A 17,551-nucleotide genomic window follows, 5' to 3' on the forward strand; every position below is an offset into this window, starting at 1 on the left:
TTTTTTTTTCCCCTACAGGAGAGAAATATCCGTTGTTCTGAGAATTTCTCTTTGAGTAATACTCTGGGTGACCCAATAAAAATAAGATCCTGGAATATTGCTGGTTTACCAACTGATGTATTTTCTGTAGACAATGGGGTCATTGTTGAGAATTCAAGACGTTGGTGAGTGACAAAGTTTCAATTTTCCAATCCAAACTAGATTTCACTTAAACAAAACTAAATGTCTAGAGGCAATGTAGCTTCTGTGGATACAGGGTATCGGAAAGCACATCAGGAAATCTTATATTCCAGTCCTGTGAAATGTAAGAAATTTAAGAAGTTTAAAACTAGATGGATATGTGTATGTAGTTACTAAAAGCTTTTAAAATGTGAATTGCTCTTGGAAACAATTTTTGGTTGTTTTTCTTCTGTTTTGTACCTGGATGTCCTATTACTGGCATTTGTGATAATCAGTTTCATGTGGCAAAGAAATGCTCATGCTTTAAAGGTTTATGATTTGCATTATGTAAGTTTCAGGGCCCAGATACTGCTGTCCATTCAGGTTCTGCCAATTATGAAGTTGTCAGATTTTATATTGTTATCATTTAAAGATATTACTGTGTATCTCACATGTCTATACAAAAGGTTGTTTCAGGACCTTTAAGAATTATTTTATTCCAACTGCAGTGTAATCGACATCATCTTTGAAATTAAATGATGTGGAAGCTTGACTTCGCTGTCTGCAAATGTCTGCACTCTGCAGGAATACAAGGTTATAAAACCTTCTAGTAATGTTCCTGTGATCTGTATTCCCTTAAGAGTCTTAATGTAGGGTCACATTTTATTTAGATTACTGTGTATAAATCCATTTTTTGAGTCTTACTGAATTCTCTGAGTGGTGCAGTAAAAGTAGGTTGTGATGTTGCTCTTGCCTGACTTGTATGCAAGTACCTACATAAGGGTGAAATCAGCAAGAGCAAAGGGCTACAAATTTTGTTAACAAAACTAAAGCAGTCATCTTGCCCTGCTGCTCCTACAGCTCCAGCCTTGTGCCAACTGACATACTGACCTCTCAGATTCAAACTGTAACTAATTGTTGACTCTTTTGTAAAGTGCAAAGACAAGGAACTCAAAATTACCGCAGTTTATTTCTATGAAATGAATTTAAAAATAAACAATTCTGCTAATTCTAGCAGAAAGGCAGAACAAAATCTTGCAAGAGATTTGCGATCAGGTGTTTTATGAAAAAAATTGGGAACATTTTTTGCAACTCTTGGAAGTGTTTTGATGTTGCTTTTCAAGATGTGCTAAAGACCTTATCCTTATTTCAGTGGTGTTTTAATAGAACTGAATCAAAATTGTGTCACTTTTTCCTTGACAGCCTGACACAGACACATTTTAAGATAGTTTATAATTTAAAAAAACTTTTGCAAGAATTGAGAAAACTGCCTTGTGTGTTTCAGGCCGTTAATGATTGATCCTCAAGGTCAAGCAAATAAATGGATCAAAAATTTCGAGAAAGAAAACCACCTGAATGTTATTAAGATGAGTGACACAGATTATATGAGAACCCTGGAGAACTGCATTCAATTTGGAAATCCTCTTCTGCTGGAAAATGTTGGAGAAGAATTAGACCCATCACTTGAACCTCTGCTGCTTAAGCAGACTTTTAAACAAGGTATGTAAATACAAATTTTGAACTCTGAAGTGAATTACATTACTGTTATTCTACAGTCTGTAATATTGTCGTGTACTTTTCTTCTTTCTTTCTGGTTTACCACTGCCTGCACATTTTTTCTGTGCTTCTCTGAAACTCACTGAGTAGCTCTGAATTTGATTTTGACCAATATGTTCTCCTGTCTTTACATGGTTTTCTAGTTTTCAGATTTACACAAAAATGAAAAAGACTAGAGCTCAGAAATGGTTTTTTTGGGAACTTATTTATTTCAGAGAGATAATTGATAGAAAGGGCAGTCAGATTATAGCATTTGAGAGTAATTCCATTGTTCTCAGCAAAATCTGGTATAGGGTTGTGCACACTAAGAGTACAGTAGAAATTGAACTGACTCAGTTTCGTCTATGAAGAGTAAAAAATAACTTCCATGAAGTCTCTGAAAACTTCAAAGATGTCATATTTATTATTTTTTTTTTTTAATAATTTGTTTTTCAGAAAATCTGTCATAGAGAAGAAATTTGCTTGTTTTTAATCACAAAAGTAATGTCTGTTTGCTGTAAGCAATTGACATGAAGGATTTCTCAGTGTTTCTCATCTTAACTTTAGGAGGCATGGATTGTATCAGGCTTGGTGAGACAATTATTGAGTATTCCAGTGACTTCAAGTTTTTTATTACCACGAAACTGAGAAATCCACATTATATGCCTGAACTCGCTACGAAAGTTTCTTTACTCAATTTTATGATAACACCAGAGGGACTTGAAGACCAATTGCTAGGTATTGTTGTAGCAAAAGAGAGGTATGTGTCTCTAAATGCAAATAGTCATTTCAAGTATTCAGTAGCATAATTCCAAAGAAATGCAAGGTGAATTTATTGCCAAGCAAAAGGGATGTTGCATGTTGTAAGTGTTGCTCCATGTCCGTTTCCTAAGTAGTCCTATAGAAAGTTTGCTAGGACTTCTGGAAGGCAAATAGATAACGTCACATTTACTGTGGGATGTGTCAGCAGGATAATTAAAACTTTCACATTTCAATTAAAATCACTGCAGTTTTTTTTTTCTTGTCAATTCACTCTTGAAATATTCCTTGAATTATTTAAGTAATATTTCACATCGTTTTCTATGTTTAAGTCATTACTGTCAATTCACAGTTTGACTGAGCTGCCAAACATAGATGAAGAATTAATCTTAATTTTGTATGAATTATGTAGAGAGCACTTCTGAAATTTATCACAGGTTATGTGTCAACCATCGCTGAAATATGGAGTAGTAGTTCCTGGGTTGTATGGAGCTGTCTGTGCGAGTGGGCCAAATTCTATTTCCAAAAAATGTATTTCATTTTTTGTAGGAGTAAATTTATTGCAGGTATCACTCACTGTTCTTTCAGACACCAGAATTAGAATAAAAGAAAACTTGGGTGTGCTGACATTTGTGGAATGCTAAGATGCTGAAGCTCAGTCAGTCATTTCCAAATAACGAACTGAAATCATGCAAACAGTTCTGTACTCATTTATAAATATGTGCTCAACAGTAGAAACCCATCTGAACTACAGAGAACATTCAGTAATATTTAGGATGGGGAACAGGGCCTTTGTTTTGTCTTCATGGGCTGCTTTTATAGTCAGCAGATGAAAAGCACTGACAGTTTTTGTTGTGTGTGTTTTTCTTTCTAAGACCAGAATTGGAAGAGGAAAGAAATGCTCTCATCCTCCAGTCTGCAGCCAACAAAAAAAGTCTGAAAGAAATTGAGAAGAAAATTCTGGAAACCCTGCAGTCATCTGAAGGGAATATTCTGGAAGATGAGACAGCAATCACAGTCTTGGATTCTGCTAAAATAATGGCTAATGAAATCACAAAAAAGCAGCAGGTAAAGAATGTTAATGTTATTTCCTTAAAAATATGTAGAGCTGAAATATAAAATTTGCATCTAGCAGAAGAACTGTGAGTTAGATACAAAGCATGTGGGAAAAATTCTGTGCTTTTGAAATGTGAAGAGCAGTAAAATTTGGACCATCCAAGAACCTCCAGCAATGGTTTATTCAGTCTCCAATAAAAAGTAGCAAATTCTGAAGTTAAGGTAAAATGTCAAGGTGAAGGAAGGTACTAATTTTAAGAACAGCAACAAAAAATGATATATTAATTAGTGTTTTGTATTAATAATTAATAATATCGAAACCTAGATTCTTTTGTTGTCCTTAATGCACAAAATATCATCTGATGTCCATAAGTGCTGAATAATGAGCAAATACACGTGCCTTCGAAATTTCTGTAGACTTTGCAGAAGTCAGAATTTCTTTAAATGGAAATTGTCCTTTCTACTTGTTAATGCCAATTAGAAGTAAGCTCAGGATATGTCTAATGTGAACACTTGGAAAAACATTTTTGTATTCAAAGTTCTTTTGTGTAAAGCTGATTAGTAGAAGAGTAAGTAGAGCTTAAATATACAAACAGTCTGATTGCCCATATTTCTTAGTATTACAGAGATGAAAATTGATGTATTAGAGACTAAGTGATGCATCAAGGCTGATTTTTCTAGTTTGTCCTTAGTTTTGACTGTTGCATCCTGCCCTGTAGGTAAACAGATCAGGCAGTACTACATTGAAAGTTGAGCATTTTACTGGTGTAGTTTGCTAATTTTACTGTGGTTGTACATTTTGAAACAAAAGTTATATTATAAACTGATATGTAAAAGTATTTCAATAATGTTATGAAGTAGTAGAATTTTTGTTCTAAAGAAAATATGGAGAGCTTTTCTTTGAAATGCACATCTTGAAACTGCTGTTGATGTTCAGATTGCAGAGAAAACAGAACTGAAAATAGCTCAGTCTCGAGAAGGCTACCGACCTATTGCAGAGCATTCCTCAGTGCTGTTCTTCAGCATTGCAGACTTGGCAAACATTGACCCCATGTACCAGTACTCCCTGAGCTGGTTTGTTAATCTCTTCATCAACTCTATTCATGATAGGTAAATACAGTATTTCTTGTGTAAAATGAAGTTTTCTTTCTCTTACAAACAACTTTTCCCCTATATTCAGCACTAGTGAGGCCGCACCTCGAGTACTGTGTCCAGTTTTGGGCCCCTCACTGCAAGAAAGATATTGAGGCCCTGGAACGTGTTCAAAGAAGGGCAACAAAGCTGGTGAGGGGTCTGGAACACAGGCCATATGAGGAGAGGCTGAAGGAGCTGGGAATGTTCAGCCTGGAGAAGAGGAGGCTCAGGGGAGACCTTATTGCTCTCTATAACTTCCTGAAGGGAGGCTGTAGTGAGCTGGGGGTCGGCCTCTTCTCTCGTGTCATTAGTGATAGGACCAGGGGGAATGGTTTCAAGCTATGGCAGGGGAGATTCAGGCTGGACATTAGGAAGTATTACTTTTCAGAAAGGGTGGTCAGGCACTGGAATGGACTGCCCAGGGAGGTGGTGGAGTCACCGACCCTGGGGGTGTTCAAGGAAAGACTGGATGTTGTGTTGAGGGACATGGTTTAGTAGGAGCTATTGGGAATAGGTGAACGGTTGGAATGGATGATCTTTTAGGTCTTTTCCAACCTTGGTGATTCTATGATTCTATGATTCTATGAACTCCCACTGTTTTTAAACCATTTACCTCTTGGCCCTCCTTGAATGTGGGATTTTGAAAGTAAATGTGATGTGTTAATAAAATAAACGCTCTTTTTAGTTACTGTTTGAGCAAATAATGAGCTGTAGGTGTGCACTGGAGAACTCCAGTATTTTTAAGAATGTTCCTTTTAGGAAAGTTGTTCACTATGAACGCTGCAAGGGTGCTGCCACCTAACTGCAGCAAATGAGGCTGCCTGAAACTTTCAAGAGAGCTGTAAAACATCATGGCTACTTGAAATTTGGGAAATCAGCGCCAAAGTCCCTTGTGGAGCGTGTGGGCACACTGCAACTCCTTCATGGCCTTAAGAACATTTAGATCTCTTCATTCATTTACTTTAGTTATTAAATGTGAAGTCTCCATTTTCTTCATTGTTCTCTTTTTAGTAACAAATCAAAAATTCTGGAGAAACGACTTCGATACCTGACTGACCACTTCACATACAGCTTGTACTGCAACGTCTGCCGCTCGCTGTTTGAAAAGGACAAGCTGCTCTTTTCCTTTTTGCTATGCTGTAATCTTCTCATGTAAGCTCATTTTTCTAACATCTTTTAATAGCAGAAATCAATTATTTTCTTACTGTGGAAAGTATTGATAAGAGAACATTCCTGTGCATATTGATAACAGCCTTTGGAGTAATGCCATGAATGCTTTGGGTCCTCAATAAGTGAAAGAAGTGAGTGGCTGTGGGGTGCATGTAGCCTTCTGTAGCCTTTGGGTATGTTAGGAAAACAATGATCCTGTGTTTATTTAAAGCAGTGGCTTTATCACTGCTACATCTTTTAATCATTTTGAAGAAATTGGATAATGCCACATAGCATCATTATTTCAAAAGCCGTTGCTATTATTTGAGGCCAAGCTTACAAACCAAAGAAATTAACGTGTCATTACTGCAACTTCTAGGCTTTCAACTGTTTTCCATTTTCCCTTATCTTCCTTTCATACTGTTCTACATACATCGTGAGATTTCAGTTGTAATTTTCTCTCTTCTAATTCTAGTTGTCTTTCTGGGTCCTTTTGGGGGGTTTTAATTTTTGGTGTTTTAATTTTGTGTGAATAAATCGTGAAAGGAAAGATAAGTTCAGAATCGCATGATGGTAACTTAGTGTGCATACTTAAATTGCGGTGTGTACATAATGTCCATACCTGTGTATGAACCGTTTTTCCTGGCCTGATCTGTTGCTCCACTGTGTTCCCACTACCCATTTATTTATAGAAAGTTTCAAAAGTCAGGAATTGTAGCACTTTTTAAAAGCAAATACGCAGACAGGTATCGTTTTCTTCTTGAAATCCTTACTGTAGTCTTAAGCAGTTGTTTTTTCCCACTCAATTTCTTGATTGTATGGATAGTAGCTATTGCTGCAGGAAGGTATTGCTAAGTGGCAATAAAGTGTGACTTGGGAAAAAAAAAACCAAACTTTTTTGTTATATAAAATTATATCCAATTAAAAAAAAACACTTTTTGTTATATAAAACTACATTCAATTAAAAAAAAAAAAAAAAACACAAACTTTTTGTTATATAAAATGATGTCCAATAAAAAAAAACCCACAATGTTTTGTGATATAAAATTATATCCAATAACCGAATTCCAATTGTTTCTTTTTTCTTTTTGTCTTTTTTTCTCCCTGGAATACAGGGCTAAACATGAAATAGAACGTCAAGAGTTTATGTTCTTATTAACTGCTGGTGTGGGTCTCAAGAATAAATACAAGAATCCAGATCCATCTTGGCTACCAGACAAGAGCTGGGATGAGTTATGTCGTGCCAGTGAAATCCCAGCTTTGAAAGGACTCAGGTACAGTAAAGTGACATTAACTATACTTAATTGATTTTGACCAAGTTACATTTAATATGCTGAGAAGAAATATTGATGAGTGGAGTTTTTCCTGAAACAAGAAAAGCCAAAAAGCCCATAGTCTTCCAGAAGTGAAGCAATGCTAAATGCAGGAGGAAGCAGAGCTTACTGTCACGTTAAAAGCTCTCAGGTTAAGTCTTGTGTGTTTGCAACAGCACGATTGCAAAAGATCTTCATTCAGCTGTAGGATTGGTTTCTGGTGTACATGAGGATTATGAGTTACAGTTTGTTTTGTCTATCATAATCCAACCTATAGAACTGCTTTTTGATAAACCAAACTCCAGGTATTTACAGTAATTGTAAATGCTTTCTCCTGTAGGAGCAATATCACTGAAAATATAGGTGAATGGCAAAAAATTTATGATAGCAAAGAGCCACAAAGCTTTCCGTTACCAGAACCATTGAATAAAGCATTAAATGAATTACAGAAGATGATAATTCTCCGGTGCTTAAGGCCAGACAAGGTAAAATCAAATGTCATTGTGAGTTTATAGACCGTTGTAGATCTTGCAGCACAGTTTGCAATACTTGTTAAAATAATCAATCTGTTTTTCACTGTATTTTATCAAGAAAATAAATGCTATTCTTATTTTTTCAGTTGAGCAGTTCACACATCAGAAGCATCATCTGAGATCTTCTGTGTGGCGTGCTTTTGCAGTTTTCAGAGTGTACATATCATTCTAGTTTCCTTCAAATTCTCATTTGTGTTTTGTCTATTCTTTGGTGCCCCTGTGCAATATGTTAGCAAGAAGAAATGCAGAGTATCCAGAGCCCTGTGCTTTTATACCAGGGGTTGCAAGGTGAAGAGGGATGAAATATGTTCAACAGTTAAATAAGACTGTTAACACTTTCTGCCTTATTTCACTTACAGTTGTGTGTAATTTAGGAACAATCAGTGTTAGGAATTAAAGTACTTATTGCACTTGCTTATTAGTAAACATTAATGTAATTGTTTGTAATTAATTCTAGGGGGAAACATGCTCATCTTTCTCATTAGGTAAAGCATGAATTAAAGTCTGAATTATAATTCACTTTTATTCGTATGAGATATTTTACTTTTTATGTGCCAAAAGCTTTTTTATTATCTCTGGGAGGAAAGAGAAAAGATGGCAGAGGTGTCAAAATGAGCTGAAACCTTCACTTGGGAAACATTCAGCAAAACTGCCAAGTAGAGATGTGTCTTTCTAGGCATTTTTTCGGAAATTTAGCTGAGTGCAGTTAACTCTAATTTTTAGAGTTTAGATGTTTAGATGTTTAGATGTTAGATGTTTTTAGAGTTAGATGTTTAGAGCACATTAAAGAGTTGATGGTCTCTATTTAACCCTTTTCCAGATCGGTCCAGCTATAACAACATTTGTAACTGAGAAACTGGGGAAGAAATTTGTAGAGCCGCCACCTTTTGATCTAACAAAAAGTTACTCAGATTCAAATTCCACAATCCCTCTCATATTTGTGCTGTCTCCAGGAGCAGATCCCATGTCCAGTAAGTATACATGGAAGGTGAGAACAGAAGCTGAGTACAACCTTGCAGATTTGTTCTTCAACAGATAGTGATTATTCTGTTCTTTGTGCAAGTAGATTTGAGTGCATAAAATCTTACTGATAGAATTCTGTTCTTCCTAAAAATGGGAATGCTATTTTAAATGATTAAGTACTTATGTTCTACTTCAAAGTCATACCTTCATGCTGTATGTACATTTAAATAAATATTTATTAACTTCTTTTTCCAAGACATACTTCTTTTTGATGAAGAAATACTAAAATCTTGTGCTTTCTGTTCAAGGCCTTCTGAAATTTGCAAATGATAAAGAGATGGTTGGAAGTAAATTTCAGTCCATCTCATTAGGACAAGGACAAGGGCCTATTGCTACAAAAATGATTCAGGAAGGAATGGAGGAAGGAGCCTGGGTTTGCTTACAAAACTGTCATTTAGCTGTTTCTTGGATGCCAACGCTGGAGAAAATATGTGAAGAGTTTAGCAGTGAAAAATGTCATCCATTCTTCAGACTATGGCTTACAAGTTACCCTTCCCCAAAGGTACGTGTGTTGACAAACATTCTTTATTTATGGAAAAGTTGGTGAAGTTTTAACCTAAACTTTCATATTGCAGAATGAACTGATAATGTGGAGCTTCTCTAAAATAACTAGAGCCTCTTGAAGTGATAATTTAACCATTTAAAATTATTTCTAACCATTACAGTATCAATCTTGCTTTGTAATATTTTGATATTGTGAAGTATGATGCTTTGCATTGTAGTGAATGGAGCTGCATTTTGCCAGCATGTATAATTAAGAATTTTTGATGTTGTCTATAAGGTTATATTTCACATAAATTCTAAAATTTAATTTTGCAGCATACATACAGGAAGGTGCAGAATACCATGAAAACACTTTAAAATAAAGGTTTAAATAATAGTTAAAGATAAGGTGTTAAATTTCTAAGTATTTTCTTAAGCTTTAATTTGATGTTTAGATGTTTAGAATGTGACTTCTCACAGTTGTTAATACAGCAAACAGAACATAATAATATATTTTCATAACAATAGAACATCTACTCCATACTTTCTGAATGTAATCTTGCTATGTTTTAATTTCTAGTTTCCAGTTACCGTTCTACAAAATGGAGTAAAGATGACAAATGAACCTCCTACTGGCCTCCGACTAAATCTTCTTCAGTCGTTTCTTTCTGATCCTATTTCTGATCCAGCATTCTTCTCTGGGTGCCCTGAAAAGGAGCTGGTACTTTTCTCTTGATCTCTTGACTGTTTGTGTATGTGTGTGTGTGTGTTGTGCTTTTATTTGTTTATGATTTGTTGTATCCATTGAAAAAAAACAAAACAAAACAATTTCTCTCCAGTGAATATCATAATCTATAGTGATTGTGAGTTTAGGTTTTGGAATGATACTGTGATACTGTTCTAAATAGAAGCACATCTGAAGCCAAAGTTTCCTTGTAAAAGTGCAAAATTAGGATAAATATAAGGAGAAGCATTATCATTGTTGAGATGATAAGCACTCAGATCCTTTTCTTGCTATCAGGGATCAGTGCTGCAGTGCCCATGTCTCTTACTGGTAAGTGAGGAACCACTTAGGTAGTCCTTACCTGTGAAAGAAGTGAAAAAACACTGGGATTACTTAGGGATGAGTTTTGTAATCATTGTAGCTATAAGTGGATTCATTTAAGGACTTGCATTAAACAGTACAACTTTTATTTATTTGTCTAGTTAGGTTTAAAAATAAATATAATGTTTGTATTGTGATGAAGTCAGCCTCCTTTCACATAGAAGGAAAAAACAGTATATAAAACAGCAGTTAAATATTTTCATTGGTGACATGGACTGAGCACACTCTCTGCAATTGGTGCAGTTGATGTCACAGAGGGAAGGGATGCCATCCAGGGGGCTGCTGACAGGCTTGAAAGATGGATTCATGCAAACACTATGCAGTTCAACAAGGCAAGATGCAAGGTGCTGCACTTGCACCTGAGTTGCAGTGTCAGTGATGAATAAATTGAGAACAGTCCTGCAGAGAAAGACTTTGGTGTTCTAGTTGTTGAAACATGAACCATCGATGTGAACTTGCAGCCCAGCAAACCTATTGTATTCTGGTCTGCATCAAAAGAATAAAGACCAACAAGTCAAGCAAGGTGGTCCTCCTGCTCTGTTCTACCCTTTACTAAGATGTCACCTAAGTACTGTGTCCAGCCCTGGTGCCCTCAGCAGAGAGATGTGGGCATGTCAGTCAGAGCAGGAGCTGAAGAGGGCCGCAGAAATGACCAGAGGGCTGAAACAGTTCTGCTGTGAAGAAAGGCAGAGAGAATTGGGGTTGCATAGCCTAAAGAGAGAGGGCTGTGTGGAAACCTTCCAGTACATAGAGGAAAGATGAGAGATTCTTTACCAGGGTTTGTAGTGACAGGAAAAGGGTAACGGATACGGAGAGTGGAAATCAGATGGTTTGTTCTTGGTAGAAATTACTCAACAGCATGAGCACATAAGTCAGATAATGATACTTTTCTGTTTTGTTTTTCTCAAAGGTATGGGAGAAACTACTCTTTGGAGTCTGTTTTTTTCATGCTCTTGTTCAGGAGAGAAGAAAGTTTGGGCCCCTTGGTTGGAATATACCCTATGGGTTTAATGAATCAGACTTGCGAATTAGTATCAGACAACTGCAGGTAAAATATTGTTGTCTTTATTTAATAATCTCTGATGTTTATGGACTGTAGGAATGAGATTGATAGTCATATCAGTCTATACGTGTACACTCGTGTTGTATCAAATGTTCACAGAATTTCAGACTTCCATGAATTTACAAAGGCAAGGAATGTCAATCATATAAATATTTTCAATATCTTCAGTGGCAAGTGAGATAAAATAAATGTTTGTTCTTCACCAGCCTCTGTGAACCAAAGTCTTACGGATTGTAGGAAGTGTATATGAGTGCAGTAACGTTTGAACTGTCATATATGAGAGCTCATTGTCCTGTAAGTGACACTGAGTCACTGTCAGACATCTGTTATGGTGGCTTTTGTGGTTAGTAATAGGAATTTTGTTTTTATGTTTATACTGCTAATTAACAGAGCCTCTGTAAATGGCAGTTTTGCCTGCACTGCAGCTTTCAAGCCTTCACTCTGTAGGTCATACTCGTGTTCTAAAGATATTTCAAGTCTCTCTTCTGTTTCAGTTATTCATAAATGAGTATCAGCATGTTCCATTTGAAGCAGTATCTTACCTGACTGGTGAGTGCAATTATGGAGGTCGAGTGACAGATGACTGGGACAGACGTTTACTGCTGACAATGCTGGATGACTTTTATAATCCTGAAATAATTGAAAACCCCCGTTACACTTTCTCTCCCAGTGGAAACTATTATGCTCCACCAAAAGGCACGTATGAGGACTACATTGAATTTATTAAGGTAAAAATTAGCAAAAAAAAAGCCCAAACTGACATAACAATGATCGGCAAGAATGCAACCCTTAAAAGCTTCTCTGCATTAAGAAAGCAGTTTTGCAGCATGTTTTAACTGTGTGCTTGGATTCTTGCTTGACATACTTGTATTATTCTTACCATGGTCAAGTATGTGTTTCTGTTAGGAGCAAGTAATCAATAAGTAGAAAAACCCAGTGAGTGTATTTGGGAAATGCTTGGGAATGGCTTTCTACATGTGAGATGATTGCTGTCACCAGTAGTACTATCTGCAAATAGCCATCACTGAAGTTCTTATCCACCTTCAGTTGAAGACCGTAGTAGTTTTTCACCCAGATTCTTAAATAAGCTTTGGGTTTGATTCTCAGTCTGTTGCTTTGTCTCATGCAGATGTTTGCTGTATTTTGCCCTAGAGTCTTCCCTTCAGTCAGCACCCAGAGGTATTTGGTTTGCATGAAAATGTGGATATTTCAAAAGATCTTCAGCAAATCAAGGTCCTCTTTGAATCTCTGCTTTTAACTCAAGGGGGAGACATTCAGGGAACTTCTTCTGGAGGTGGTGACAGCACTCTGTATGAAATTGCAGATGACATTCTCAGCAAGGTATTGTAGTTATACTAATGGCTCCAATTCATCTTTTTACCAAAAAAAGTTCTTTAACCAAAATCTTCACTGTGAAACTGACATAACATTGGAGGAGAAATTCTACTGGAGGGAATTTATGAGCATGTGAACTTCTTTGGCTGAAAGGGCTGCAGCTGAATTTCATTTGAAATTAATTTTAGTATATAGATAAGTGATAGGAGAAAGCACAGCAAACTCAACTTGGAGAAATAGTTGATTCATTCATCTGAACAAGTTTAAAATAAATTAAAAAATGGAAATGTATACTTTTTTCATGATCAGAAAAGTTCTTGGTAATTTTCAGAAGATAAGCATCACTTAATTTTTTTCTTTTTCTACATGGATTAAGCTACTAAATACTGTAGTGATGAGAAACTCATCAGGATGCTATGTTACTCCATAGTTTTTCACATCTGCGTGCTTTTAATGTAACTCCAGTCTATAATGATATGTGGAATGACTTCTAAACATGTTGATATTTGCAGCTTCCAAATGATTTTGACATTGAAGGTTGCCTAGCTAAATATCCTGTGAAATATGAAGAAAGTATGAACACTGTGTTGGTGCAAGAAATGGAAAGATTTAACAAGTAAGAGCATAATCTTTCTTTTATTTTTTTCATTTATTTTGTTCCCTTCTACTTGTCTGCAGTGGTATCTGTATTCCAAGCACAATTCACCTCTGTGGAAATTCGGAATGTAGAGTACCTTTAGGGAGAAATGCACGATGGAATAAGAAGAGGAGGTGGCTGCGAGTCTCCTTCCCCTTGTTTCCATGTATTTATTCTTACCTTTACCTGTTCCTCCTTTCTTTCTTCCTTATTTTTCTTTCTCCTCTGTTGTCTCTATTCTTCTGTTCATCTCTCCCACCAAATTTTCTCTCAAAATTGTAATAATAATCTGTGCCTTAATGCTCAAAGTTTTCTTTTGTTTCAGATCAAGAGTTTTTCCTTCGTGTAGTAAACAGTGTGTTGTACATTTGCAGTTCTTACCACACAATAGAGAGTTTGTCAGATTAAAATTAAAATTGTATTAAACTGTTCCTACTTGTAAAAAACCAACCAAACAAAAAGCCACAAACCAGCAGAACTCCGTAACTTTAAATGTGTGGCTAACTACAGGTACATAACAGTTACAGAAGTTCTGTAGATGTTCCATTGTCTTCCATTGTCCATGTTTTTTAATTTCTACTCTTTCAGTGATTATGTGGTATCTTGCAAATCATGAATTTCTTAATGATAATTCTGTTCTTCTATTCTAGTTTGCTCCGAACTATTCGTATTACACTAACTAACTTGAAGAAAGCCATTAAAGGTTTGGTTGTTATGGATGCTGAACTGGAGGCTCTGTGTGGCAGTCTGCTTATTGGAAAAGTTCCTGAGAATTGGGCTAAACAGTCCTACCCTAGTCTAAAACCATTAGGGAGCTATATTCTTGATTTCCTGCAGAGGCTGAAATTTTTACAGGTAATTGTACAAGAAGCAGAATTACTACTTATTTAATCTACATTTCCAAATAATTTGCCTTTATTTTAAAGCAGTATTGACAAAGAAATAATAGATATTGCTAGATTTTTAGAGTACACTTATGTAGAAAGTTATCCAAGAACATTTGATTTGTCTGTTTTTGTTTATTGAATGCATCGTTTTCCTCTTTTTAGGATTGGTATGAATTAGGGAAGCCCACAGTTTTTTGGCTGTCAGGATTCTATTTTACTCAAGCATTTTTAACTGGAGCCATGCAAAACTATGCTAGGAAGTACAGAATCCCCATTGACCTTCTGGGATATGAATTTCAGGTACAGATAAATTATAATTATATATTTTATTATTCTGGGACCTGGTAATGCCATAGGAATCAGTCACTGAACCCTTACTAGGAGGTTCATTTTGCATGTCATGCACTGGAAGACACATTTAATTATTTGGTAAGGTAAATAGTATCTGTAAAAGAGAGAGAGAAACTGGTTCTATCTGTTGGACCTGGACCTCCACTTGAAACAAAAACAGCCTACAAGGTAAACATTTATGTGTGTGATTAAAGCCTTTGTAACCTGCAGTAAAGGTAACAAACCACAGAAAGCTGCTGTCTTTATGGTTTCCTGTAAAAGCAGTGCCCAAAGGAAGGTTTTACTACGTTGTTTTCATTATAGATTGATTTTTTGAAAACTGGCTATTAGTTTAATACCCACAAAAACAAATAGCTGTGGAAGCTTCTTCATACATAGCACTTATTTTTTTATAGGTTATTCCTCAGGATACTGCTGATACTGCACCAGAAGATGGTGTTTATATCCATGGATTATTTTTAGATGGAGCTCGCTGGGACAGGACCAAGTCAGTAACAAAATATATTAAGTACAGTTTTACTAAGCTTTCTTAGCTGCTCAGATAAAATTTAAGTTTTTTAAGTGTTACTTTACATAGTGTGTTAGTAGCACACTTGAAAATATTTTCATTCTTCTTTTGGCCTCAAGATAAGAAAATAAAAGTGACTTTTTAAATTACTGTTCTGCTGGAAATGTTGTGATGTGCTGATCTGCAGTCAGATCCAAGTATTTCATACAGTTGTCTGGCAGCCTCAGCTGCAGGTGTATTTCACACACAGACTCAATTTGGTTTTTTTGTTTGTTTGTTTTGGATTGTTTGGTGGCTGTCCTGGGTCATCTTTGGTCCTTTCCTATTCTTCTTTTCTTCCCCAAATGAGTGCTCCACCTGCTGAATAAGCGCCATTCTTGATGACTTATTTGATTGCAGTAGTTTTACAGAAAGCTGGACTTCCCTCAGAACAATTGTACTCCTGTGACTGTGGTTACTCATGAGCTGGAAACACAATTTAAAGTTCACTGTTGGATGGAAGGCGGTTTATGTGTGGAATATGAAAAGCACGCAGAAAAGCAACATTCAGCCACAAATAACTATTTGGTTGCTTTCTGTCACCAGGGGAATATTAGCTGAGCAGTATCCCAAATTACTCTTTGATATGATGCCAATCATCTGGATAAAGCCAAGTAAGTACTGAAGACCAATGCTCCCATCCTCACCAAAGTACCCAGATGTACACAGAATTCATGTGCACCTGACCCTTGGCTCTAATATGAAAAATTGTGTTTACTGTGTTGACTCATTCAGTCTCATCTCACTCAAGCAGTCGGACTGTCCATCTCTTCACAGGTGTTTGTAGTTATGCAATTGACCAACTGCCTACTTAGGTTAACTATTATAAATATGTGTAGTTGCTGCCCAGTCTGGTTCTCAACAGATACAACCTTGGTAGGAAAACTAAATGGTCTTTGAATTTCTGCCTCTTCCCAAGTTGAGGAGACGCTTAAGTAAGACTTTATGTTGCAGCTGTTGCAACTTAGCTGTGAGTAGGTAATTGGCAGTTATACAAAGCCTCCACCTTTTCTGCCTGTACATTCCATTGAATGAATCTGTTCTCAGAAGTGCATGATTTTAAACCAGATTTTTTTGCAAGCTGCATGTAAGCAGTCTAGGTATACAAGAATCATTGAATCTCCAGGGATTTGTATTGCAGTTATGTTCTGTGGCTGCAGGACCAGAATTCTTACTGAAATATTAATTTCAAGATATTGTGTCTCAGCTGTAATCCCAAGATGAAAGCAGAATGCTTTATTCGTGCAGACCTTCTGATCTGTATGTGGTTTTGAATAATTACAAAGTTGGTAGAATCACAGAAAAACATCGATTCTTGAAATCAAATTGTAATTAAATTACTTTTCGTTTGTTCTTAAAAATGAAGAAATCACAAAAGAAAGCAACAGAAAAAGCTAAATATTATGGGGCACACAAAACAATTTCTCAATCTTTATTTAGCATTAGGAATATTGCTGTAAGTACTTAACAATTATATGTCGGTTATGTCCCCATCAGTGTGTCTGCTTTACACAACATATTGCTGTTTTTTTCTTCTTTGAAGCTGCAAAATCGGATGTCAAGAAACGTAACGCGTATGTTTGCCCGCTGTACAAGACGAGCGAGCGTAAAGGAGTCCTGTCTACCACTGGGCATTCCACTAACTTTGTCATTGCTTTGACACTCAATACGGATCAGCCAGTCCAGCACTGGATCAAGCGAGGTGTTGCGTTGCTCTGCCAGCTGGATGACTGATCCCGCGTGGTTCAGATAAGATACAAATGTCACAGGATGCTTTCCTTTTTATTTGCTCACAGAAGTGCAGCATGCTTTTTGCAGGCAACTTCTGTAGTTGTGGGCTTTGTTTGCTTTTTTTTTTTTTTTTTTTTTTTTGTAATCTTAAAAGGGGCTGTGTTTCTGATCCCCAGTATTTTGCCTTAAATAAGTGTGTGTTATTATTAGCACCCTTGCAAACTGCAAAAGATGCAGGTAGGATTTTAGCCTCTGGTAACAGTCTTAATGTGTAAACAACAATTTTATGCATTGCACAAATACTACAAAATATATCTTGATGAGAAACAAAAAATGGTCTGCGCTTTCTTTGAGATACCACAAAAGTTCACTGGTTGGAATGCATGAAGAGCACTGAGTCCTGTGAGCGGAAACCCGGCACACAGGAAGTGTGGGGATTTTTGTGCTGTGTTTCGCACAGCCTGTGCTCTGTCACAACAGTGAAAATTGCAATACAGTAAATTGTTGAACTGTCTGTAATAAGCACTTCCAAGTCCCTTCCTTGCTCAACAAATCCATCTTTTCAAGATATAGTTCAGATTTTTTGATTTACTGTTTTTTTTTTTTTCTTTTCTAAATTGTTTCCATTACAGAGAAATGATCAAAATCTCCCTTATTACCACTTGCCTGAAATGTTATTTCTTCTTTTTTTGTTGCTCCCGTGAGGCACTCCAATTTCAGATCTTTCAAGGATTTTGCAATTTAGTTTTC

The 17,551-nt window shown here is 36.3% G+C and overlaps 1 protein-coding gene across 1 annotated transcript in view; it reads left to right on the forward strand.

Moving 5' to 3' along the window:
• The window catches only part of DNAH12 (dynein axonemal heavy chain 12), a 62,677-nt gene extending 45,400 nt beyond the window's left edge, over positions 1-17,277 (forward strand). Inside the window, exons 55-74 of the mRNA XM_042880281.1 lie at positions 19-164; positions 1,445-1,659; positions 2,263-2,455; positions 3,330-3,522; positions 4,448-4,620; positions 5,656-5,796; positions 6,909-7,067; positions 7,447-7,591; positions 8,460-8,610; positions 8,911-9,164; positions 9,726-9,866; positions 11,161-11,298; positions 11,808-12,041; positions 12,466-12,654; positions 13,161-13,264; positions 13,936-14,140; positions 14,335-14,472; positions 14,919-15,010; positions 15,617-15,684; positions 16,614-17,277. Coding sequence (XP_042736215.1) covers positions 19-164; positions 1,445-1,659; positions 2,263-2,455; positions 3,330-3,522; positions 4,448-4,620; positions 5,656-5,796; positions 6,909-7,067; positions 7,447-7,591; positions 8,460-8,610; positions 8,911-9,164; positions 9,726-9,866; positions 11,161-11,298; positions 11,808-12,041; positions 12,466-12,654; positions 13,161-13,264; positions 13,936-14,140; positions 14,335-14,472; positions 14,919-15,010; positions 15,617-15,684; positions 16,614-16,804 — 3,270 coding nt within the window. The 3' untranslated portion in view covers positions 16,805-17,277. The remainder of the gene's footprint in view (positions 1-18; positions 165-1,444; positions 1,660-2,262; positions 2,456-3,329; positions 3,523-4,447; positions 4,621-5,655; positions 5,797-6,908; positions 7,068-7,446; positions 7,592-8,459; positions 8,611-8,910; positions 9,165-9,725; positions 9,867-11,160; positions 11,299-11,807; positions 12,042-12,465; positions 12,655-13,160; positions 13,265-13,935; positions 14,141-14,334; positions 14,473-14,918; positions 15,011-15,616; positions 15,685-16,613) is intronic.
• The last annotated feature ends 274 nt before the right edge of the window (positions 17,278-17,551 follow it).

This window comes from Lagopus leucura, unplaced genomic scaffold (assembly GCF_019238085.1).
Source record: "Lagopus leucura isolate 7727_CA_CO unplaced genomic scaffold, USGS_WTPT01 Super-Scaffold_100026, whole genome shotgun sequence".
In the NCBI taxonomy this organism is placed as follows: Eukaryota; Metazoa; Chordata; class Aves; order Galliformes; family Phasianidae; genus Lagopus; species Lagopus leucura.